The sequence below is a fragment of the Brassica napus genome, chromosome A2, assembly GCF_020379485.1.
Source record: "Brassica napus cultivar Da-Ae chromosome A2, Da-Ae, whole genome shotgun sequence".
In the NCBI taxonomy this organism is placed as follows: Eukaryota; Viridiplantae; Streptophyta; class Magnoliopsida; order Brassicales; family Brassicaceae; genus Brassica; species Brassica napus.
This window is the reverse complement of record NC_063435.1, coordinates 28037077-28062554: the sequence shown is the minus strand read 5'-3', so window position 1 is coordinate 28062554 and position 25478 is coordinate 28037077. Positions and strand designations below refer to the sequence as shown.

Here is a 25478-nt window from a genome sequence, read left to right as displayed (position 1 = left end):
ATTTAATCATTTTTATCTCATACTTAAATAACTGATATCGGTAAACAATAAATTAACCTGCCTGTTTCCAGCTTTTGTGATTTTATGCAAATGTGTACTTTAAATAAATATAGTTATTACATTGATACACATAATATAGTATGTGAATTCATCGTTTTGTGAAACCTTACTATGGTCTTCTAACATTTGTTCTCTGTATCTGCCAGCATATCAAGATCATTTACTTCTGGAATATGGTCCGAGAATCATTATTTTCTTGGTCTTGTGGATGGTAAGGAGACCCTATTTTTCATCAAAGCTAATGGTGAAGAAATAAGTCAAGTCACAATACGAAAGTTTGAAGGTTTCTTCATCAGTATTATTATGACGATGGTTTGAAAACATCATTCATGTAAGTTTGCTTTTGTCCTTGTATGTTAACCAAGCGTTGCCTGAAAACCGAAGCTTCAGTTAACCTTATGTAGTCTCAAGACTTAGATTGAAACACTTCAGGACTTGGAACAATATGTAGTCTCAGCTCATCCTTTACATGCTTGTTGGCTGCAGCAAATACATTGCTTTGGGCATGCCTGAAAACGTTCTTCAACTTATAGATAGCATGGCTGGCCCGTTTCTCCCACTTCATATTTCTCTGTTGTTACCCGACGAACGGATTAGTCTATTAGCTAAAGTGTACTTTAAGAAAATCCAAAGAAGTTGCCGAGAAGTTCATTCCTAGATAATATATACCTGAGAGTCCGTAATTGCTGAGAGTCTCCTTCAGCTGCTGTCTGACTCATCATTGCCGAGATCAACTTTAAATGAATTCAACAGAAGGGATGTGTTGGACTTTGTAATAATCTTTGCCTCCGTTCGCCAGTCTCTTCTCCCATCTCTTTCCCATATTATAAAAGGTCAGACTCTTCAAAGAAGTGATGAATCGCAGCCCATCAGGAAGCTCCTTTAACTTTGGACAAGATTCAATTTCGAGAGTATGGAGAAGAGGCATGGAGCCTTCTTCTATTATCCACTCTTCCCACTCCTTTAATCCATCAACTTCTAGCGTCTGCAATTGAGGAAACCCACCCCTCGAGCAAACCATTCTCCCCCCACAGAAACAACCATTTAACATAACATTTTTCAAGTGAAGAAACTTCTCTAGAACCATCATCTGATCCTCTGTCAAACGAAAATCAATTAGACCTATGGTTGTAAGGCACGAAGGCAAGCATGTTTCCGACAATCTAATACTTGATTGACCAACAGCAAGATTGTGCAAGGAAGTGATGAATCGCAGCCCATCAGGAATCTCCTTTAATTCTCTGCAAGACCAAATACTTAGAGTATGGAGAAGAGGCATGGAACCTTCTTCTATTATCCACTCCTCTAATCCATCAAATTCTAGCGTCTGCAATTGAGGAAACCCATCCCTCGAGCAAACCATTCTCTTCCCACAGAAAGATCGATCATGTAAACTAATCTCTTTCAAGTGAAGAAGCTTCTCTAAAATAGGCATTGGATCCTCCTTCAAACGACACTCCTTTAGATGTATGGTTGTAAGGTGAGAAGGCAAGTATCCTTCCGACAATCTCAAATCGAATTCATCTCCCATATCATAAACACTCAGATCCTCCAAGTTAGTGATGAATCGCAGCCCATCAGGAAGCTCCTTTAATTTTCTGCATTGGTAAATCCAGAGAGTACAGAGAAGGGGCATAGATCCTTCTTCTACTATCCACTCTTCCCACTCCTCTAATCCATCAAATAATAGAGTCTGCAATTGAGGAAACCCATTCCTTGAGCAAACCATTCTCCTCCCACAGAAAGAGTTGTTCTCTAATCTAACCCCTTTCAAGTGAAGCAACTTCTCTAGAATCGGCATTGGATCCTCCTTCAAACAACACCACTTTAGATATATGGTTGTAAGGTGAGAAGGAAAGCGTTGCGCATCAGGTAACCTTGGCATATATATCTCCAACTTGAGCTCTTTGAGATTAACAAAATCCCAAACAAATCCTTCTTCATCATCATTCGTGGGAGTATAAAACTTGTTGTCGTTATTTATAGTAAGATTCTCCAAGTGTGAAAGTTTACTGAGAGATGAAGATAAAGTTTCCATAGTATACCTCTCGTCTGTAATATAGATAGAAAGAGATCTGAGCCGTGTCATGCCCTGCAGATCCGTCACTCTCCCATGTTTTGTGGAGAAATTCTCCAACGTCTCCAGGTTGACCAAATTTCCCAATTCCAACTTTGTCTCATCGTGTAAGCTCTTTGGCAAAGACAAGAATGTCAATTCTCGCATCTCGTTCAATATACTGGGCATGTAGACGACTTCAGGGAAGTAACAATATACATCCAGGTTTAAATAGAGCAGTTTCTTCAGATTCCGCATAGAAGAAGGCAGTTGACTTACATTTGACCACTCAAAACTAAGATATCTCAAGTGGATGAGCTTCCCGATGCTAGAGGGTACCTTCCCTCATCAGCTTAAATCTTGTAAAGAATAAACTTGTTGCCATCGGTGTTTTGCTCTCGAGAAACAAGAGAGTTCTAAGGCTTGGATTCTTCACCTCCGTATCGACATTAAATGTTTCATCAAGCCAACGTACAACAGCAAGTCTGCGAGATTTACAAGGAGATTTTGAATTTGCAGTTGATGTGCCAATGGTTTGTATGAAATTCTCTTCTTCAGCTTTGCGTAAACAAACTTCTCTCATCATGTCATGCAACTGAAGTGTTTCAAATCTTGAAGTATCAACGTCTCTTTTAGAAATAACCATGTTTCTCTTCACCAATTCTTCTATGTATCCATCTACAACCTCTCGAATGCTCGCTCCATCAAAATCCATTGGCCTTAGTATTCCTTCTGCAGCCCAGTAATAGGAAAGTTTCTTCGTTTTTATCACATAATCTTCTGGAAAACACGCAAGGTAAAGGAAGCAATGCTTCAAATAGGCAGGCAGCTCTTCAAAACTCAGATACAAAACACCGTAAACCTTCAAATTGAAATTGCTGTCGTCAGAGCCACTCCCTCTAACGGTCGGAGCTTTAATATTCTCACGTATCCTTTTCCACTCATGCAATGAGTATTTTTTACCTAATAACGCCCCTAACACCTTAATAGCCAGTGGTAGACCTCTACAATGTCTAATCATCTCCATACCGATTTCTTTCATGTCTTTTTCAATCTTAAATGTCTTGCAAATATGAAAGTCATTTTTCATTAATTTATTATAACAGAAAAAAAAATCCAAGTAGGCCGCCTTTGAAAACTTACCAGTTGTGTCTTTAATAGGAAATGCTATTCTTTGAAAAAGATCCCAACTGTCTTCAAAAGTTAGGCATTCTGGTTTGAAGGTGACACATTGTTTATCAGCATGTAATGCCACTTCCTCATTGCGAGAAGTAAGTAAAACCTTCCATCCTGCAACACATTCATATATTTGTAATGTTTCATAATCAGATCTTGAGTTTTTTAAAAGACGGCCTAATGTATGTAACATAAGGAGATTCACCTTTTCTAGGCAGAAACACATGCTTGATTAGGTCCCAGTCTCCTTCTCTCCATATATCATCAATGACGATCAAAGCCTTTTGTGTTTCCAACACTCGAACAATCTTCTCTAATAGTTCGTCTTCCTTCATCTTTGACACATCACATTCTGGCCTGATCAGTTGTCGCAAGATTGTCTGCCAGACACACTTCCTTTCAAACTGTTGCGAAACACAAACCCACGCTAATCCTCTTGGAAAATGACTTTTTATCGTCTCATGATTATAAACTTGTCTTGCGAGTGTGGTTTTACCAAGACCTCCCATCCCAGTTATAGAAACCACTTGACTGCTATCCTCCTCCACCAAATAGCCAACCAATCTCTCAACACTTCTCTCTAACCCAACAAGATGGTCTTCGTCACTTGTAGGAAATGTTTGTCGCATTTCTCTTTCTTTTACCAGTAGAGACTGCATATCCTCTTCATTGACAATGACCTTCTGTACGCTAAGATTCTGCATATCAAGGATCACCTTAGAGATCCTCTTACTTATAGGTTTCATATCAAACCCAAGCACCATGCTTTTCACAGTAACGTATGCAAATCTTTTGACGCTGCTGCTGCTTGATTCTCCGAGTTCTTTCTTCAGAAGAAAGGTTTCTATGATATCTTCTGCATCAAAAACAAGTTCTTTGATGTCTTTGATAACTTTTCTCACCATTTCACTTGAATGTTTCTTGGCCTCCGCATCTTTCAAAAAGCACCTTAACGTTTTCACATCATTTTTTAATCCCTTGAACTGCTCCTCAACTCCTTGAAATTGCTTAGTTTCTCGGACAAGGAGGTTCCAAAGCCTCTCGACTGCAAACGGTAAAAGTGCCACTGCTAGCTCAGCCATAAGTCTCCTGCTCAAACATGAAATAAGTAATCAATAATCACACGAGAGCAAGATCCTTGAGTTAATACATAGTCCGGATAATATTTTTCTGCATATTTTAGTCTAGATAATATATACTATTTTGTGGATCTAATCTATGAATGATATGAACAATTGAGATGAAATAAATATGAAAAATACAAAAAATAAAAATCACCTCTTGAAAATCGCTTTTCTTCCAACTGATCTGTATATGCGAATGTGTTTTTGCTTAGAACGCAACTGAAGACCAAGTACTTGATTATTCTTAGTCAACACTAAACGACACAAACCAGCTGTATTCACGATGATGAGTTTAATCTATTATAGCCACTTACTTTTTTTGAGCCGAAAGACCATGTGGTCTCTGCAAAGAGGAAACCAAAAACATGTTTCTTCGTTACTTTAGTTTTTTTTAAGGTTAATCATAAATTTTGAATAATTTGGGAGTGGTGGACCTAAAACAGAATAAACTAATTTAATTATTTACTTACTTATCTCTACTTTTGACAGTTTTGTGTTTCTAAGGTTTTTACGTTTACAAAAGGAATAATCTTAAAGAAATTTACATTAATCAGACTCAGAGATGGGTAACTTACTTACTTACTATGCATGAACTTTGTTACCAAAAACCCTGCTAATATCTTCTGGTCTGCCTTTACAAGCCCTGAGATAAAACATGGGAAAATGAGTTCCCCAAAACATGTCTCCGAACTTGTATTTGCTTCTTCGAACTCCCGAGATATCAACTAGATAACAGAGGAAAGAAACTGTCGCTTTGAACAAGAGTTCCCCAAAACATGAAAGAAACTATTAGGGATAAATGTCCCACATCGGATATTGGAAGGGATCCTAAGCAATATATAAGATAGATGGATCATTCCACTTAGCACTAATTGGTTTTAGGTTGGAAGTCCATCTAGCTTAACATGGTATCAGAGTCCGATCCACGCAGTCCAATCCGATCCATTATCGATCCAGCCCAAAGTCGGCCCATCGATCCTTGCCCGAGCATTCAGAGATTGACGCTCAAAGAACCATCATCTCGAGGGGGCGTATTAGGGATAAATGTCCCACATCGGATATTGGAAGGGATCCTAAGCAATATATAAGATAGATGGATCACTCCACTTAGCACCAATTGGTTTTAGGTTGGAAGCCCATCTAGCTTAACAAAAACTGTCCCCAAACATGAAATGCCGTTTCATGATTTCCAGAGCCTGTAAAAGGTTCCAAAACCTAAATCCCAAATAGGATCATGCCCCCTTTTGGATATAACAAGGCATAGATCAAAAGCCAGCTGCAGCGTCTCTAGCAATATAGCTTCTTCAACGTGTAGATAAGCCCCATGATGTCCTGTGATTGCCATCTAGATAAGTTCCATTGGGTCTTTTACTTGTTTGAGCTGAACAGGTAAGAGAGTAACCCCAAAGCCTAACAGACACTGCATCAATGACTTTAACAGTCAGGCCGGCTACTTGAAAAATATTCAGGCACTCTCTTGCTTTCCATATCTAAAAATAAAATTCCAAAATTTGAAAGAGAAAACATCTAAGAAACAAGAACTTTAACATGATACATGGAGCATAATATATTTAGCAGAAACAAAAGCTTTATACAAAAATGAAGAAAACACTTAACCATGCATGGGTACCTGCAACTTTAAAGGAAGTAAGTTTGTTTAGCAATGGGTAAGGACATCTGCTTACTAAGTTATGTAGATCTAGAGATGAGAGTACAATGGATCTTGAAATCTAATCATGTATCTTTGGTAGCTTTCAGACCATTGTTGCCATGACATTCCACTTATCCTTAGCTTTGCACAAATATAAACATTACAGAGCACACAATCAACAACTTCAATCCCATCCTTATAAAAAAACAGTATATAAATCCATACCCCTTCCTGGACATTTCTTTGTCGAAGGTTTGTCATTGAATCATCTTTTGTTTTATTTCAATCCAAGAGAGTAGCTTTGTTTTTCTGGAGTTATGTTCTGTGATATTTAGACATTTTGGTTTGTTTCTTCATGGTAGATCTTAGTACCATGAAAAAATTCTCTGTCTCTGTCTCTTTAGTTGTATCGTCTTACTTCACATTTTATGTAATGAAAACGATGTCCTCTGTTGTGTTGATATTTGGATTTTAGACACATTTTTCTAGTGATGTTAGACTTGAGTGCTTTTCTAAGGTTGGTGGCAGGTTAAGAAACGTACTGTTTATACGGCTTTTAACGAGGTTTTGTTCTTTAGGAGCTTCAATGTAGTGACTGGTCACACCGTCCTCTAACAGAAGAACAGAAACTATACGCTGCAACAGATGCTTACTGCTTGCTCCAAAAAATATTCGATGTGTTCAAGTCAAATCTTGTTGAAGAAATCACATTGCATGATCCTAAAGATATAAACGTTGGCTTAAAAGATATTCTCAATGGATCGGACTGTACCAGCAAGATTGTCACGGCCAAACTGTGCAAGGCTGCAGATGTTATCAGAGCAATGACCCAAAATAGCCAAAGCATTACCAACGGAGTGGTTTCTAGAAAAACGATGCTGAACACGATGAGAACCTGTTGAAGATAGTCAGGAAGTATGGGGAAAAGATCATGTTGAACTTGAAGGAGTCTGATCTTCTACCAAGGATCTCCAAGAAGAAATCAAGAAGACGTGGTGCCTCGTTGAAGAATGTGAACACAGATAAGCATTTGGTCTGTTCTATGGACAGGCAAGGTCCACCACCATGGGATATATTCATCTTTGGGCGGTGATGGCTGCTCTTGGATGTGATGGTAATTATATCAATCTCTGTCAAGCTTGTGTTAAATTTATTTCTCCATGCTTATAGAACAACTCTCTAGGTTGAAGGGATTGATGCTGCAGTTCCACCCTCAAAGCAGCCAGATTCAAGGTACTTTTTCTCTAAGCTACCATTATAAAATTTTGATTACAATATTTCTTATAATTTATCAGTTGATTTATTGACACAACTTCTAGGGAGTTGCTTGGTCAAGCATTGAAAGAGAACAGAGTTCTGTTGAGAAGAGATACAAAACTGTTGAGACACCAAGATTTGGCTAAGCATCAAATATATAGAGTCAAGAGCCTTCTGAAAAATGAGCAGCTACTTGAGGTACAACAAAACTGAACTTTAGTACCATATGACCTGTGATGTGGCATGGCTTCGTTGACTTGTTATATTAATCAAAAAGTAAACTTAACGTACAAGTTTTGCATTAAAGAGCAGGATCTCTCTTAAGACAATTAAGTGTGAAAGAGAAATAAATGATTAGTTGTTCTTATCTCCAGCACTACCTGACTTGATAGTTACTGAGCCAGTAGAGCCTCCTGCATTCATTGTGGAATCAGTAACTTATATTCAATGGTATAGTTGTGGATTTTTTGTCTGAGTTACCACTGAAACAACTAATCATTGAAGTTGTAACAATGGTATAGTTGTGAAAAATTATTTTTTTTCATCTTCTTCCATTCTTTTTCAGTGTCTATTGGATATTGACTTGTAACAATTGAAATCAAGTTAGATTGTTTTAAGAATCTAGGTAAAATTTATATATTTTTAACTGTTTTGTAATTTTGAAGTTTAGTTTGTTTTAACTGAAATTTAATCATTTTTATCTCATACTTAAATAACTGATAACAATAAAAATAAATTAATCTACATGTTTCCAGCTTTTGTGATTTTATGCAAATGTGTACTTTAAATAAATATATTTATTAAACAAATTGATATACATATAGTAAATTAAAATTTTGTGAATTCTGCAATGATTATGATATTTTGAAATAATTTTTATAACCCAATGAATCTTCTAACTGGTAATCCTACACTAAACATGTTGTTTTATTTAGTTATTCTAATTTCAGTAGTTTTATACTGAATGTTTTCTGAAATTATTCTAATGCTTTGGAACGATCCTTGGCTGAGCTTAAACGATCAGATGCGACCTATGGGACCATCGAACGAGCAGCATGTGAACCTAACAATATCTGACCTTATAAACCCTGCAACTAAGGATTGGGATGTATCTTAAGTTTGACTAATCATTGGCAAATGTAATCACCAATATTTCTCACCAGAAGCATTTCTTTGAAGTATAACCAACAAAAAGTGTACAATTTGCGATCTCTGTTTATTTCATGAGTACGTTGGTGAATGTAATCACCAATATTTCTCACCAACCTTTTTGAATTCAATCAAAACACACATCATATTGGTGTTTCTGTTGCTAAATCTCATATATAGTATTAGCATACTCTAACAAAAACATAAATTGTTAAAGATTGTGATATATGAACATCTATTGGAGGATTCAAGAGATACACATATAGTTTTCATTGATTTCTTTTCACATACTGAAAATTATTGAATATACATATTACTCTTTTTGCATCAAAAATCTGATACATATGATCTACACTATTGAAATTACAAAATTTACTATGCAAAATTGCATATTTCAACCAACCAATTATCTTCCAGAAAAGCAAGATGCTCCATCAAAATCTCAATTAATATGAAAATAAACATGTTTCATGTGTGAAAGTTAAGCCAAATTTAAGTTGGAACTAAGTAAATATGCACATGACTATCAAATAGTCTTTGTGTGGAACGAGTAATCGTTGTTGATAATTAATTAGAGAGATTAATAGAATGACAATAATATATCAAAAATACAAAATTTTGTGCATTGTTCTAATCGAATGAAAAAACAAAAGATTTGTGGAAAGCATACACATTTAGATTTTTGAATTTTCATATTAAGTTGTTAAATATGTCAATAACAAGGTTTTTGACTAAAACGATACATGACTAAAATCTACATCCAAATGTAGAAAAGATAATGATTTTGGAAGTGCAGAGAGTTTCCAAGGGATTCCTCAGTCAACTTGATCAGACCTATGAGAACTCTAGACTATATATCAAGGTTTTGAAACCTTTAGAGTCTCTGGAAATACTGAAACAGCAATTCATTTTGATTTTACCTCCAAATGGTTCATCTGTGCATATCCATGATAATTCTACATGGCAAGAATGCTAAAACTAGCCACCACCACTTCACAAGAACCATTGAACGTAGGCTCTCGTCTCCATTATACTGACATGCTAAAAGCACAACAACATCATCGTTATGTAGTCGTTTAATCTCCTTAAGAAGTTCACATCATATTTTGCCATCAACACCGTATATGGTGGCCTTTTAGTTTCATTTTGAGAAAATATCTCTTTTTTACGAGTATCGCTAAAAATTGTTCCTTCTATAACAGGAAAAAAAATATTTTAGTCAAAACAAAAACAGGAAAAATTAATATTTAGTCAAAACAAAAACAGGAAAAAATAATATTTTAGCAATTTTATAAAAAAAGGAAACTTAAAAATTAATAATATCTTATATAAATTTCTTACCTCCTTATCCAACAGAATTACGACAAACAATTTGTTTAACCCACAGTTTTCCTTTCTGGGAAACGTTTAACAATGATTTCAGCTTAATATCTCCAGCAGACAAAAAACCCGGGTTTAAGCCAGGGTAACAATCAAGGCCACCGTAAATGTAAATTTTTCTTAAGAAATATGAATTATCACAACAGTATTACGCGCTAGGAGCCATATCTGCAAAATTATCGAACTGATAATTTGCAGGAAACCCATATGTGTCAACTTCTAAGTAGATAGTGACATCATAGTCACGATGGCGTGCTGACGAAAAATTTCTTTCGACTCTATTGCTAGATTTTGCATCCATCTACAATAAACAACAGTGTAAAAATTAACAAACTGATAGATAAAAACCATAAAAAAAACTCTACCTGAAAACTCAACAAAAGAATAGACAAATATTCAATTAGATAACTTCCAACCCACTAAATATATAATCTAATAACAACTTATGTAATAATTTGTTTCTATGGTTTTGTTCAGAACTTTTGTAATCTTGATTTGCATAAATGAAAGTTTACTCCAAAGAAGAAACAAATATTTGACTATTATTCAAGCTTTTCAAGCAAAAAAAGTCAAATTCCAAACATAAATTAAATTGTAGTTTTAGATATATACTACTTCTAGTTGTAAAACTCAACACTCAACTTTCTCTTATGTCTTCAATATCTAATTCACTACCTAAAAGTTTATGAAATTTGATAGACACATCAACATCATTAGCTATGACATTCCAATCCATTTATCACTTAGATTACAAATTGGAAACTACCAACTGATTATTTAAAAAAGATATTAAAGTAACATTCGAGAAATCATGTTAAATAGAAATTTACAATACTCATTAAATTTCAAAAAATTATATTTTCAAAAGGAAATCAAACAATTTTTTTAATTCATTGTTATGTATATTTAACTAATCAATAAAGTAGTTCACGAGAAGTTCTGAACAATTATTTTAATAAATTTTAAGAAATAATAAATTGAGGAAATATTGTACATTCTCAAATTCGTTTTGCTAACTAAACTGGTCGTGATAATATAGATTTCAATATCCTCAAAATCTAATAATTTGGACTTTAACCCAAACTATAGTTCATACATGAAAAGTCTTTAGAGCATCTTCATAGCAAGGAAATGAGTAGCTCTCAACATTTAAATTCTAAACATTTTAAGTCCAAAGTTGAAATAATTCTAGCAAAAAAAAAAGATGTTTAGTCAACTGCTCTTCACATGTACTCTGCTCCCATTATAAAATTAGCTTACCACCACTTCACAAGAACCGCTGACCGTAGGCTCTCGTCTCCATTATACGGACATGCTAAAAGCACAACAATATCATCTTTATGTAGTCGTTTAATCGTCTTAATGAAGTTTGCATCAGAGGTTGCCAGCAACACCATATATGGTGGCTTTCCAGTTTCACTTTGAGAAAATATCTTTATTCTAAGAGCATATGTCGCTAAAAAATGTTTACCTTCTGAAAAAAAAAAAAATTTCAGTAAAAAAACAGAAAACAATAAAATTTTAGCAATTTGATGAAAAAGAAAACTTATAATTAATAACATCTTAAACAGAGTTCGTACTTCCTTTTTCAACAACATTACATCAAATTACTTGTTTACCTACTGTTTTCCTTTCTGGTAAATGCTTAACAATGATTTCAGTTGTAGTATTTTCAACAGACAAAGTTAAATGGTTTAAGTTGGGGTAACTATAAAGATCATCATAAAATTTAAATTATTATTAAGAAATAGGAACTATCACAACAGTGTAATGCGCTATAAGCCATATATGCAAAATTATCGAACTGATAATTCGCAGAAAACCCATAAGTTTCAAGATCTAAGTATATATTGACATCATAGTCACGATGGCGGGCAGACAAAAAAGTTCTTTCAAATCTATTGCATATTTTTCATCGATCTATAATAAACAACAATGTAAATATTAACAAATTGATAGATAAAAACAATAAAAAACTCTACTTGAAAACTCAACAAGAGAATGAACAAATATCCAGTTAGGTAATTTCCCGACCCACTAAACAAATAATCTAATAACAGTTTATGTAATAATTTGTTTCTATGGTTTTGCTCACAATTTTTGTAATCTTGATTTGAATAAATGAAAGTTTACTCCGAAGAAAAAACATACTATTATTCAAGCTTTTCAAGCAAAGAAGTTAAATTACATAGAGTAATTAAATAGTAGTATTAGATATATACTACTTCTAGTTGTAAAACTAAACACTCAACTTTCTCTAATGTCTTCTATATCTAATTCACTACCTAAAAGTTTATGAAATTTGATATACCCATCAATATCATTAGCTATGACATTCCAATTCATTCAGGGTTTAGCTTACAAATTGGAAATTACCAACTGGTTATTTTATTAAACTGACATTTGAGAAATCTTGATAAATAGAAATTTACAACATTCAATAAATTTCAAAATTTTATATTCTCAAAAGGCAATCAAAACAAATCTTTTTAAATCATTGTTATGTATACTTAACTATAAATCAGTAAAGTATATCCGTCAACTCTTAATTTGTTTCTTGTTTTGTTCAGACATTTTCAAACTTTGTGTTTTTTTATCATTTATATATGTACACATTATCATTGCTAAGTGTTTAAACATCTTATGTTCTAAATTTCAAAACATCATTTAATTTCAGACCAAATTATCAAATATTCAGTTGAAAACATTTGTCAAGAGTTAAAGATGTCTTCGGTAGGCTGAACATGTGTACATATGCATGCATATCAAAATGTTTCCCATGAGCATAAATGCAAAAAAAAAAAAGTAATTATAATAAACTTCCTAAGCAAAACAAAAGAATTCCAAAGTAAAACATTGAACAAAAAATAATACAAACATTTATGAGTTTTATACAAATTATTGTTATTTCATAATTAATGTTTTATAGATTTATAGTTTCTTTAATTTTATCGGTTTTAGATTATTATAAGAAAAAAACATTTTAGTATAAAAAGAAACATTTGATCAAACCGGTTAATCCGGTATACACTAACCGGCATGAGATCAGATATAGACCAATTCGCCTTTAAACACTAAAACGGCGTCGTTTTCATCTATCATATTTCGTTATGAAAAACCAATATCCACAACAAAATTATAAAAAAAAATTGTATGTAAAAGCCCATAAAAACCAAACATTCTCTTAACCCAATTTTGTTGTCTTCTTCCAGTTAAAAGTAACATTGTCTTTTGATAACTATTCAAACAAACACAATTTGACGAAGATAATCAGCCGTTGGAACAAAAGCAGAAGACGAAGAGGGTAAACAATAGTAGACATGGTAAGTATAAATCTTGTGTTTACAATCTTTCTTTTTGTGTTGGACGTGAATTTGACTATCAATTGAGAGTGACAATGGTTGTTGTTGCAAGTCTTGATTACACCCCCAGAAAAAACCCACCAAAATTATGGTGTGTTGAGACTGCTTTACGAAAACGATTCACATTTGTTGATGTAGACTTCTCATCGAAAGAAACATGGGTTCAAATAGTCTCTCGATCTTGAAAACATCAAACAAGATGTGGAGAAAGCAGCAGCTAGAAGCATTACTTTTGATGTATTTCAAATTACTCAAATCAATTCAGATTTCATGCGTCATTGGTTTCAAGGGAGAGGACTTATTTTTGCTGGATACGACGATTGTTGGTTGCTGCGATATTTTGATCAGAGTTTCATCGTGTAACTGTTATTATTATGTTCAATGTAGCATGTATATTATGTTATATTGTTTCCAATAAATAAAAATTGTTAAGAACAAAAAACTATAAAATGTGTAACAATTATTATTATGTTTTTTTATTTTTTTCCTTATGTTTTCCAATGATAATCTAATAAGTTGATTGTCAATGCGATTATTTGAAATAACAAAAAATTCTTTATTTTCAACACTCTAAACCATTTTCTTTTTGCAAATGGATTTTGTTTTATTACATTATAAGAAGTTAGGAAAATAATGTAAAAATGTATAAACTCTTATCCAATTTTTTTTATTTGTAAAAAGATTGACCTATTCAATATATATTATTGGATAACAATGATATTTGAATACGGTTAACTACATGTTTTCAAACTTGATAACATATATAATTCACATAAAATGTTTTGGCTACAATACAACAACCAAAACTTATATATGGATTGATCAAACATGTTGAAATGTTTTCAAAAATGTATCGTTTTTCTTAAAAATATTTAGTGGTAGTTTGAAAATGATATTACTTGTTTTACGTAGGGAATTAACCTTTAGATATTCTCTTCCACAGTTGCAACAAATCCTCTGACGGGCATGGACGTGAAAGTTTTCAAAATTGCTATTCCGCATCACATCCGCAAAATTAGGCACATGGTAATCTTTGTCAAAGTAAAACTCCCAGCAACCAACAATAGTAGTATCCAGAACACTGAACTTTCTCTCTTGAAACCAATAGTTCATGAAATTTGAAGCTATCTCAGTGATTTGAATTGATCTCAGTGATTTGAAACACATCAAAATCAATATTCTTTGTTTTTGCTTCTTCCACATCTTCCACAAAGGATTTGAACCCAAATTTCCGTCGTTGAAGATATGCCCATCCACACTCAATATCAGCAATGATATCAAGATTTTTGTGTAGAATTGTTATATTTTACAGATAGAACTTCATTAAAACTATTATCCTTCATATGTAACCAACAAAGATTGTACAAGTTGCGTACTAAGTTTTAGTTTAGATTTTGAATGGAAAAATCTCATGATAAAAAAGAATAATATATAGTATGTTAGCTTCTATTTGGATAAGAATGTTATGTCAGTTGCGATCCATGTTGCCAAAATGTACGTCAATAAAGAAAACCTTATGTAATTCATTCTTGTTTATTTCATAAGTACTTTGGTGAATGTAATCATCAATATTTTTCACAAGCTCTTTGAATTCAATCAAAACACACATCATACTGGTGTTTCCGTTGCTAAATATCACATATAGTATTAGCAATATTCTAACAAAACCATAAAGTGTTAGAGATTGTGATATATGAACATCTATTGGATAATCCAAGAGGTTCATGTATACTTTTCATTAAATCTTTTTTCACATACTAATTTTTTTTGAATATACATATTCATACTCTTGTTGCATCAAAATCTGATACGTGTGGTCTAGTCTATTGAAATTACGCAATTTACCATTTGCATATTTCAACCAACAAATTATCTAATAGAAAAGCATGATGTTCCATTAAAATCTCAATGAATATAAAAAACGTGTTTCATGTATGAAAATTAAACCAAATTTAAATTGGAACTAAGTAAATAGGCACATGACTATCAAAAAGTCTTCAAAAAAAGAATGAGTAATCATTGTTTCTGGTCATTGTCGTCATTTCCACAATTACACTTCATTCAGATTTGCATCTTGCGTTGTTTTGTTATAAGCAATTTTGTATACAAGCTTTGATGTTATAGAAAATTGACAATGAAATGTCAATACAAGGGTGTTTGTAAGGTATAAATGTAGCTTTTAGTTATATTTTTAGTAACAAACATCTTCTGACACATATAGGTTGAAAACTAATATGAAATTCAAAATATTGGATTAATGTATAATTTCCACAATTTAAATTAATTATATTTCTACTCATGAATCATTAACATCAATACCAATTATTTATCTATTATGTATAACTTTGATTTTAGAGTAAAGTTGTAGTCTTTATATCCTTTGTGTTTATGTTCATTTTATTATAAGCAATTTTGTATACAAGTTTTGATGTTATTAGAAGACAGACAATACAATGTCAATATAATTATTTGTAAAGTATGCATGTCGCTTAAAGTTATTTTATTTGTTAAGAGACATATTTTAACATACAAATATTCAAACTTAATATGAAATTTAAGCAATTTGATTAGAATATGACTTTCACAATTTAATCGATTATATTTCTTCTTGTAAATCATCAACATCAACACCAATTATTTATTGATTATGTACAACTTTGATTTTTAGAGTAAAACTTTAATTTTCATGTTCTTTTGTGATTCTAGTCATTTTGTTATATGCAATTCTATATACAAACTTTGATGTTATAAAAGATGAACAATACAGTGTCCATATAGGTGTTTTAAGGTATGCACATAGCCTTAAGTTATCTTATTAGTTAACATACATCTTTTAACACATATCTCAAAACTTAATATCAAATTCAAACAATCAATACTATTAAAAGGGAAGGAGTCTAAAAAAATCTACCTATAAAAGTTGTTTGGCCCTTTCATTTAATTCATTATTTTTTGGTCTTCCCTTAAATTTATAATAACAATATGTTACCATATATTTCTCTAACAATAATTTAGTCAATTCTTTTATTTATTTAAATCTCACTCCTAAATCCTAATCATTACTATTACTATATTTATCATTTTGATTTTAAATCGTAAAAGCATTGAAACTAATGTTTTATATTATAACTTTTATCATATAATATATGATTTAAAGCAAGATAAATTACAAAATATATATGTGTACATTCTAACTTCCTCTTTCGTTTATAATAAAGTAATCATATCATATATAAACTTTTCCACTAAAATATCATATCATATACTAAACTTTCAACCGTCTATAGTTTGATAATATTTTCATCTTTAAAAATAATTTTTCTGAATATTCATGTTACCTTCACAAAAATGAAGAAATTCATTGGTTCTATTAAAACTAACCTGACTTCACGATATCAGTATTGATTATTCAAGATTTTGAAAATTATTTATTTAGATATTATACTTTTATATACTTTTCACTTAAAACGAATCAATACTATTAAAAAGGAAAGAATTTTAAAAAAATCTAATATAAAAAATTTGTAGGAGTTATGTATAACTATTTATTATTTTTTTGATAATACATTAATCATTCTAAACATACAATATTTTAAATATTTTTAAGAGATCTTAATATTATTTCTTATGATACATTTACTCAGAAAAATATTTCATCAACCATGTTTTTTGTACAACAACGTTAAAAATCTATATCAAAAAGTTGTTGGACCTGATATGAACGTAATGAGTCCACATCTGTTCGAGTATTTAAGATCCTAAAAGAATTTGAAATATATGAAAAATCTGAAAAATATCTGAAACACGAAAAGTATTTGAAACTCCAAACAAATACTAAAAAAAATCCAAATACCTAAAATTTTAAAATCTTATTCAAAATATGACATGATGAACTGAAAAATATCCAAAATTTTATCCAAATACCCAATTTTTTTTTAATTTGAAAAATTTACCTGAAATCAAAACTCTAATCATTAACCAAAAACTTAAAAACAATATCCATAATAACGGAAACATATTCGGAATATCCAAATATACCTAATAAACACATATTTATGATCGGGTCTAGGATGGGACCCGGACTCAAACAAAGACCTGCAGGTCAAAAAAAACCCAATATGTTATCTTCTCTGGACCTGAACTAAACCTATAATTTTGGGTCGGTTCGGTTTGTTTTTTTTATCTGTATATAATTCTCATGTCGAAAAGAAACTTACGTAAAAGTGTACATATAAAATCTCAAATAAAATAATTTGTAGATTATATAACTGTTAAAAATTATGTTTTTCGATATAATAAAACTTTATATTATACTATAATCCAATAACTCCGCGCTTTTCAAGCACGGATCAAAATCTAGTTGGATTATTGTAACTTCCACAATTTCAGTCCGATTATATGTCTTCATGTGGATCATGGAAAATATTACACATTATTAATTCATTTCATACTATACAATTTGATAGATACAATATGCTAAATTTATTTTTATTTTCAACAAATGAAGGAAGTATTTCCTAATCATTATGCATAAATTCTCAAAATCATGTCAATCTTTTTCTAAACATTAATGCATAAATTCCGATAACTTCATAAATTTAACAATTTGGGATTTCGCCACAAAGGCAGGAGGCAAGAAAGCTCCGGTGATTCCTTCTCCTCCCGGCGCTCTCCAACTACTTCCCGCTCCGTCTCAATTTCGAGATCCATTCCGATCCGTAACCGCCACTTCTGGTACACCATCGTTATCTCTGTCTAGAGCCTCTGCGTGATTTGACTATAAGTCTCGCTCTCTCTCTCTCTCTCTCTCTCTCGCTTCCATGGTCTCGAACTAGTTCCAGCTCTAGGTTTCAGTCACTAGGTTCATTGTAATTTGAGCTTGAAGAGCATCAACACATAGTAACAGATAAGCTAATTTGATGTATGTGTGTATCACAGCGAGGTGAGATTTGGAGAGAAACGATGGGAATCATAGAAACTGGAACTGTATCAGGTAACTTGCCGAGCAAGGAGACGTTTGTAGTGCATTACCCTGGTTATCCATCTTCTATCTCCCGAGCCCTGGAGACTCTTGGAGGAATCCAAGGGATCACAACGGTAAGCGTTTCCTGAGTTACTCAAGAAAGATATGAAGTTGATTAGTATCAAATTTTTGGTTTATTCACTTTGGTTAAGGCAAGAGAGTCAACGTCAAACAAGCTTGAGCTGCATTTTCGCCCTGAAGATCCTTATGCACATCCTGCGTGGGGAGAGAGACGTTCTTGTAATGGTTTTCTGTTTAGAATTTACAAGGAGGATGTTAAGAGAGTTCCTGAAACTCAACCTGTTCTTGCCACTAGCGGTGCATGCCCAGCTCTGTGTGCTGATATTGTAGCTCGTGTGTCTGAATCGTATTGTTTCGATGGTGAGAACCTAGCTCTTCCAATTGTTATGTGCTTCTAAATGCGTCTTGTAGAATGAGCTTTTGCTTAAAGTTTCCCATTGTATCGACTCTTATTGTAAAGGCATGGTTGACTACCAGCATGTGATTCCTATTCACGCGGATGTTGCACAGCAGAGGAAGAGGAAATGGATGGAGGTGAAGCCGCTTGCAGGTGGTTTTCCTCCGTTCATTTGGTGTCTTTCGTTATATTCCAAATCTCAAGGTTTTGTAGCATAGTTTAAAAATAATTACTCTGTAATATTATACAGGAAACGATGATCTAATGGACATGGCTGATGAAGATGTAATGATGTTATTGCCACAGTTCTTTGCACCCAAAGATATGCCAGACAACTTGGTGTAAGATTACACTGTCTTCACTGTTTTTTTACATTCTTACCTGCTAACACAAATTATGTCCACGTGAAGCTATTTGTGTTCATGTGAATCTTAGTAAGGAGTATGTTAGTTATAGGTGAACGATGAAGAAAGACGTAGTTGACTAAAGTGTTTGAATTTCTATTTTTAAATTTCACTTATGTTGTTTGAGCACAGGCTGAAACTTCCAGGAACATCGGGCCCAAAAAAGAAAGACGAGGCACCAACTCAGAACCTTTGTGAGGTATGTGGTTGCTACTTCTCCATTAATGGTGGCATAATAGGTTGTATGTGGTTGCTACTTCTCCATTTTTTTTAATTGTTTTTACTAATGATGCAGGAAGATATTGGCCCAGTATTTGCAATTGATTTCAGTGTCAAAGATATCCTTTTCTCTGTTTTTCTGATCTTCCAAATCTTATTATTGCCTAGTATGAAGCCATGTTCGTTTGTTACTTTTCTGTCATTTTGGATATCGATGATCTGTCCTTAGCGTTCATACAGATCCCAAAGGTATTAAACTGGGAAGACTTCATTGTTCCCAGCTCCGACCAATGGCAATGGCAAGTAGCAGTGTCTGCATTGTTTGACGAGCGACCTGTGTGGACAAGAGATTCCATAGTCCAACGACTACTTGACAAAGGTCTTAAATGCACACATCACATGTTAAACAGGTGAAGAGATTCTGTGGGTTTCTTATGTGTATTAGTTGTCTTAGTACTGCAATAACCAACTTTCTGGAGCTTTCTCTGCAGGTTTCTTCTTCGGTCTGCATATTATTTCTCGGGTGGTCCTTTTCTTAGGTTCTGGATTAAAAGAGGCTATGATCCACGGAAAGATCCTGAGTCTCGTGTGTGAGTTCTCTCCCTCTATATGTAATGTAGAATTCTCATTTTGTTCACCTCAAAACTCAAACTAGAACAGAAAAAGTATGTCAAGTCTCTTTATTTGCATCCAGTTTGTAGATGTATGTCAAAGCTATTTACTTTGTGTAATTTATTTTCAGATACCAGAGAATGGAGTTCAGGGTTCCACCTGAATTAAGGGGTTATTGTGATGCCAATGCAAGTAACAAGTAAGCGTTACCAATTTCTTATAAACTCAAATCTTTTCTCTACTCAAAAAGGGACAGGAAAATAGAAAACATTTTAACATTTCTTTGAAAGTATTGATCTGTGCTGAAGTGTAGGAGAAAGGAAATGTGTCTAAATTCTCCAGAAATCACATTTGTATCAATTAACTTGTAGAAATTTTAAGTCAAATTTGTCCAAATTTCCGATGATCTCAACCTCAAGCGAATTTAAGATAGTTTATGTGGGTGCATATCATGGATTTATCATGATACATCGAAAAGTTGTAGCTGAACCGTTGGATTATAAGGTGGTAATTAAGTTCCTCTTTGTGACAGGTCAAAGCGAAACTGGGAGGACATTTGTGCTTTTAAAGTTTTCCCTTTCAAATGCCAAACATTTCTACAGCTATTTGAACTTGAAGACGAGTACATTCAGCGAGAGATAAGAAAGCCTCCCAAGCAAACTACTTGTAATGTGAGTTGTCAGCTAAACCTTTGGTCATGAAGTGATAACCAAATAATTAGTCTCTCGCTGGATAGATATGACATGTTGCTACATTATGAAAAAGTTACAGATCAAACGTTTATATGCACTTGCTAAAATCCCACTACCAAAACACGCCTCACCAATCACACAAAAAATCATGTATAACTTAAATACATAAAATTTTGACAAGTCCTTTGTTCCATATGATGTTTTGGCTATTTGATTTGATGTGCTTTGTTGGCAGTACAAAACAGGATGGTTCTCAGAAGCACTGCTTGATAATCTGAGACTCCGTGTAGCTGTGAGGTTTGTATCTGTGTTTCCTGAGCCAGGTTTCGAAGATGTTTTTAAATCTATTCAAGATGAGTTTGAGAGGTCAGAGAAGACACGAATTCAGAAAGATTCACTGACATCTTGCAAACCAGATCAACTGGAGAAAACTAAAGGTAAGATCAACAACATAACTTCACGTTGTCATGTTCTTTACGTTTTAATTATTCTAGTTAGTGACTGTTGACATGTGTTTCTGTCTCAATGGATTTGAATTTGAGTTAAAGCATGGTGAAGTTAAATCCGAATAAATTTGTTGGAAACATTTCTCTAGGAGTATATAACGTAAAATATTATAAGTGGGACTCATCTGCCAGAGTCTTATAATCATTCGCCATCGAACACATTCTTCTCCTTAGAATATATGGAAGTAACAGGTACTGATGTAAGATAATACGCAGGTGGGGAAGATCTGAAGAAGCACAAAAACAGAAACAAAGAGAAAGAGGTATCAGCGGATGAAGATGCTGAAGACGTGGATGAGGAGTACGAGGAACTCGATGTGGTAATCATTGTTATAAAAAATTTCTTATTTGCTTCACTCACTATTTCCCTCGAAAAATCCATTTCATCATTGCTTTGTTCCTCTTCGCAGACTGCAGATGATGATGATGAGATATCGTTAAGTTCGCATGGATGTATCCTTCAAATCATAAACTTTGCTAACACAAGCCGATTAATGAATGATTTATACATAAGAGAGTTGGTTTTAGTTATTCTTTAAACGATGATAAGATGGTGAGATGGAGAACAACAACAACTCGAGAACGTATCTCCAAGGATTGTTCGATAGATTTCCAAGCAGCAAACCAGCCTTGGATGGTACGGATAGCGATGGAGAGTATCAGATCTACGAGCAAGAATCCAACGGTTTGGATGATGATGGTGATGAAGATGATGGTGATGATGATGAATGAAGAACTTTGAACATAATGTGTATTTTCATTGTAATTAAGAGACTTGTAGAAGACACAATCAGGTATGTGTAATGTAAGGAGATAACGTAAGAGTAGATTAACTAACTAAACTCAACAACAAAGCTGTATGTACACACGACTACGTACGTGGGGAGTTAGCTCAAGAAACACCTCTTGTATCGGTGAAAACAAAATTGAGCTCTCTATATTACATCAATATGTTTGGATCATTGTGGAGCTTCTTGTGTTGATGTCTCAGTGGATTGAACTTGACGAACGAACTGCCCTTTGATACGCGGACGTTGCTCAGCCAGTTTCTTCCGGCTCTCATAACGGACCTGGTGCAAAGTATCATCCAAAAGGTTAGAATCATTCTCCTTAACATAGCCACCATGTAGTCATGAGTTTTATATACCTTTTTGTCAAAACATCTGTCCTTGCGTTTCATCCTGAACTTGTTTAAAGCCGCTTCTCGTTGAAGAGACTGCTGAATTTTCCCCACAGATGACGAGTTAGTACTGCAGTGATTCCCTATTGCACTATGTTCAGTTGCAGAAGAGACGTGTCTTCTCTCCTCTGCATCCATGGAACCGTTGAAAGGGTGGAACATTGAGCTGTGCTCATGCGGGCTAACGGAGCTCGGGCTTGGAGACAGTGAAGCAGGAGCCATAGCAGCTGTGTTAAACTGTATGCTGTTGATGGGAACTGGTGTTGGGTAAGAACCCTTTCCTGGCCAAGAATTCATCTGAGATGAGTCAGCTCTATTGTTAAAGCTGGCCTCGTTTCTTCTTGGCGCACTTGGAAGCGGTTCAGATGAATTGTATTGGTTGATGTTATCATCTTCACTTGCTGCAACATTCTTTCTTTGATCCAAAACCAAGGGAGAAACCGAACATTGTGGCCTGTGAACGTACCTGGCAACAAGAACATAGGAGACACAATCAGCTGAAAGAACGACAAGTGATGAAACACTGATAGAAAGAAGGAACCAGAACTAACCGTGTGAAGGCAGAGGCACTAGAAGGATGAAGAGAGGGCTTTTCTCCTGAAGATTGGTTCTCACAAGTGTTAGGTCTTCTCAAAGAAAGATCAAGCTCTATCAGAGATTCGTATCTAGCAACACTTTCTTCTCTGTTGCGTTGTGTGTTTCTTCTAAACGACGCGCCCATGAAGTCAATGGCTTCTTTAGTTGAGTCCTCCACGTCTGCGCTCTCTCCTTGCACCTCTGGTCTAGAACATGAGCTCTACAAGAAAAGACATTAACTAAAAAGTTTAGAAACAAACACAAACAGAATGAGGAACTTAGCTGCTGCAATGAAACCATATCTAACCTGGTCATCACCACCATTCCCTATTACAGGACGTTGGTCTCTCTCAAATGCATTCTCCTGGTTACTAGTCGAATTGTTTGCAGACGCACCGTCAGGCTTCTCATGACCAACACTCTCATCTAGTGGAAAGCTACCAGGAGCATTTTGTCTTCTTCTCCAGACATGTTGCCAGAGATTCCTTAGCTCGTTCCTCCTCAAGGGCTTAACAAGATAGTCAGACGCGCCTTTCAACATACACTTATACACGGTATTCACCGAGTCCTGCGTCGACATCACTGAAAGAAAGAAAACAATAACAAGTTAAGAAGCTGAAAACATGAGAAAAAGAAAAGCAGGAGATATATATAAAAATATAACATACTTATGAGAGGGATGTTCTTGCAGATATCATGCTCCATGATGAGTGTTAGAAGAGCGTATCCAGAGATTGAAGGTAGATCAACCTCTGTCAATATCAGATCAACGCTTTGGGGATTTCCTTTTAGCATCTCCCAAGCTTTTAAGCCATCAGCTACAGCAGCAACTGAGAAGACCACATAGAAAGAAAAAAAAAACTCAGCTTAGATTAAAAGAATAAGTCTTTCCACATGTTGGAGAAGCTTCTAATTACTTAATCAGATTTTCAGACAAAGAGATTCCCTTTAAACAATCCATCAGGCAAGCTCAAAGTAACACGACAGTGAAACAAGAAACTGACCTCTGTAACTGCATTTCCTGAGGAGAGCAGAGATAATCTGTCTGGTAGAATCGTCTGCTTCCACGAGCAAAACTCTTAGCGAGATTTTCGGAAGAAACCTCTCCCACTTCATCAAACCATCGCCGCCCTCTGCGGCGTCCTTCCTCCGCATCCTCCGCCGCGTTGGCTTTCCTCCGTCAGCTTCAGATGCTTTATCAACCACCGTTACCTCAACAACTTCGTCGCTCATTTCTTGCATCTTGAAACCTTGAAGCTCTAGAAGAAGAAGTTAGCAAATAAAATTAAACAAATATTGAGAGTGGAAAGAAACATAAAGAGTGGAAAAAAATCTTATTCTCTCTCAAAAAGAAGAAGAAAAATATCTTGAAAAAAATCTAGCGAATGATTCCAACGGCTGAGATTAGACTAGTGCGAGTAACTAATATTGATCCAACGGTCACGAAGCTAGCAAAATTCGAAAAATATATATCTAATAGAGTTCGCTGACATGTCCCACGTTTGCCATGTCAGCAAATACGACATATGGCCTTTTTTATTCTTTGAAAATTGGTGTGGACTTGGGGTGTTGATTACTTTTGTGGTTCGTATTTAAAGTTGGATTGTGATCTTATGCTTACCAAAATATTTATGTCATAAAAATCGATTCGTAATGAGAAATGTTTGTCAATAGCTTACAGTGTTTAGCATAATTATAGATCATCAAATATTGAAGCTTACGATAATGTTTATGATTTTTCTATCAACAAACAGGCTAATAGAATGCCTTTCTTTCGAGTAGATCGTTAAGGTAGTGTAAGTAGTTCTCAATGTTATGTGTATATTATATCAATTCAAACTATGTAATTGTGGTCAAAATCTCTTGTAAGAACAATGATCGCGTAATCTCGATGGTTAATATTAGTTCAAGTTTAGAAAAAAAAGGCTAGAATAATAGTACATGATGTTTCAATATTTTTTATAAAAATGACATAAGTTTTTCCTTCTCTTTTTAATACACACCAGAGTTTTATAAGAATCAACAAACCGATGTCATATTTTTAAATCATTGTTATGGCTATATTATTTTAGTCTTCAAATAATAATATTTTATTTTGATTAGAGACGAGGAAAATATTGAACAAATGATCATCATGGTTCAATCGAAATTTATCATAAGGAATAAGGATGATGATGAACACATATCAAGGTAGGGACCATGTGAAGAGTTTTAAAGTTTTTTCCTCGGCTAGATATTTTGGAGGGATAAGGCAACGAGACACTTCTTTAACCTTGTGGTCTTGGTGGACAAGAACAGAACACGTGTATGGTGGTAATCCAAGTCTCTGACAGAACCTTTCACCTTCGGTGGTATCTGTCAGCTCTGACTAAATATCTATTTTTTTATGTCTCTTCACGCGCCAAGAGTTTGATCAAAAATGTCTACTCGCTCTCTCATAATCCACTCATTTTCCTTAAAAGACTTTTGAGTTTCTTTCTTAATTAATTAGTGACTAAGATCACCATTAACCCATGCACGGTTTGGTAGGTAGGTTTTTGAAATTTTTTTGTCTGATAAAAAAAAAATTAAAAAATAACCAATCACGGATCGCTACATGTCGGTAAAATCCAAAAACAGTCTAAAAACCACTC

The 25478-nt window shown here is 34.0% G+C and overlaps 2 protein-coding genes and 2 pseudogenes across 2 annotated transcripts; 2 read left to right on the top strand and 2 right to left on the bottom strand.

The window, feature by feature from the left end:
• LOC106404340 lies at nucleotides 1–4789 on the bottom strand (annotated as a pseudogene).
• A 1290-nt stretch (nucleotides 4790–6079) lies between these two features.
• LOC106415180 lies at nucleotides 6080–11334 on the top strand (annotated as a pseudogene).
• Nucleotides 11335–17697: 6363 nt separating this feature from the next.
• Nucleotides 17698–22051, top strand: LOC106404294 (general transcription factor 3C polypeptide 5). Its single transcript, XM_013845026.3, has 15 exons — nucleotides 17698–17949; nucleotides 18154–18312; nucleotides 18391–18619; nucleotides 18720–18809; nucleotides 18907–18997; nucleotides 19193–19259; nucleotides 19356–19398; nucleotides 19518–19689; nucleotides 19771–19869; nucleotides 20022–20090; nucleotides 20424–20562; nucleotides 20819–21020; nucleotides 21306–21409; nucleotides 21500–21542; nucleotides 21640–22051. The coding sequence occupies exons 2-15, from the start codon at nucleotides 18178–18180 to the stop codon at nucleotides 21819–21821; spliced, it is 1665 nt and encodes a 554-aa protein (XP_013700480.1). The 5' UTR covers nucleotides 17698–17949; nucleotides 18154–18177; the 3' UTR covers nucleotides 21822–22051.
• Nucleotides 21827–24289, bottom strand: LOC106404304 (two-component response regulator-like APRR5). Its single transcript, XM_013845035.3, has 6 exons — nucleotides 23850–24289; nucleotides 23514–23675; nucleotides 23153–23427; nucleotides 22821–23065; nucleotides 22237–22735; nucleotides 21827–22159 (listed from the first exon to the last, which is right to left on the bottom strand). The coding sequence occupies exons 1-6, from the start codon at nucleotides 24085–24087 to the stop codon at nucleotides 22049–22051; spliced, it is 1530 nt and encodes a 509-aa protein (XP_013700489.1). The 5' UTR covers nucleotides 24088–24289; the 3' UTR covers nucleotides 21827–22048.
• Nucleotides 24290–25478: the final 1189 nt, after the last annotated feature.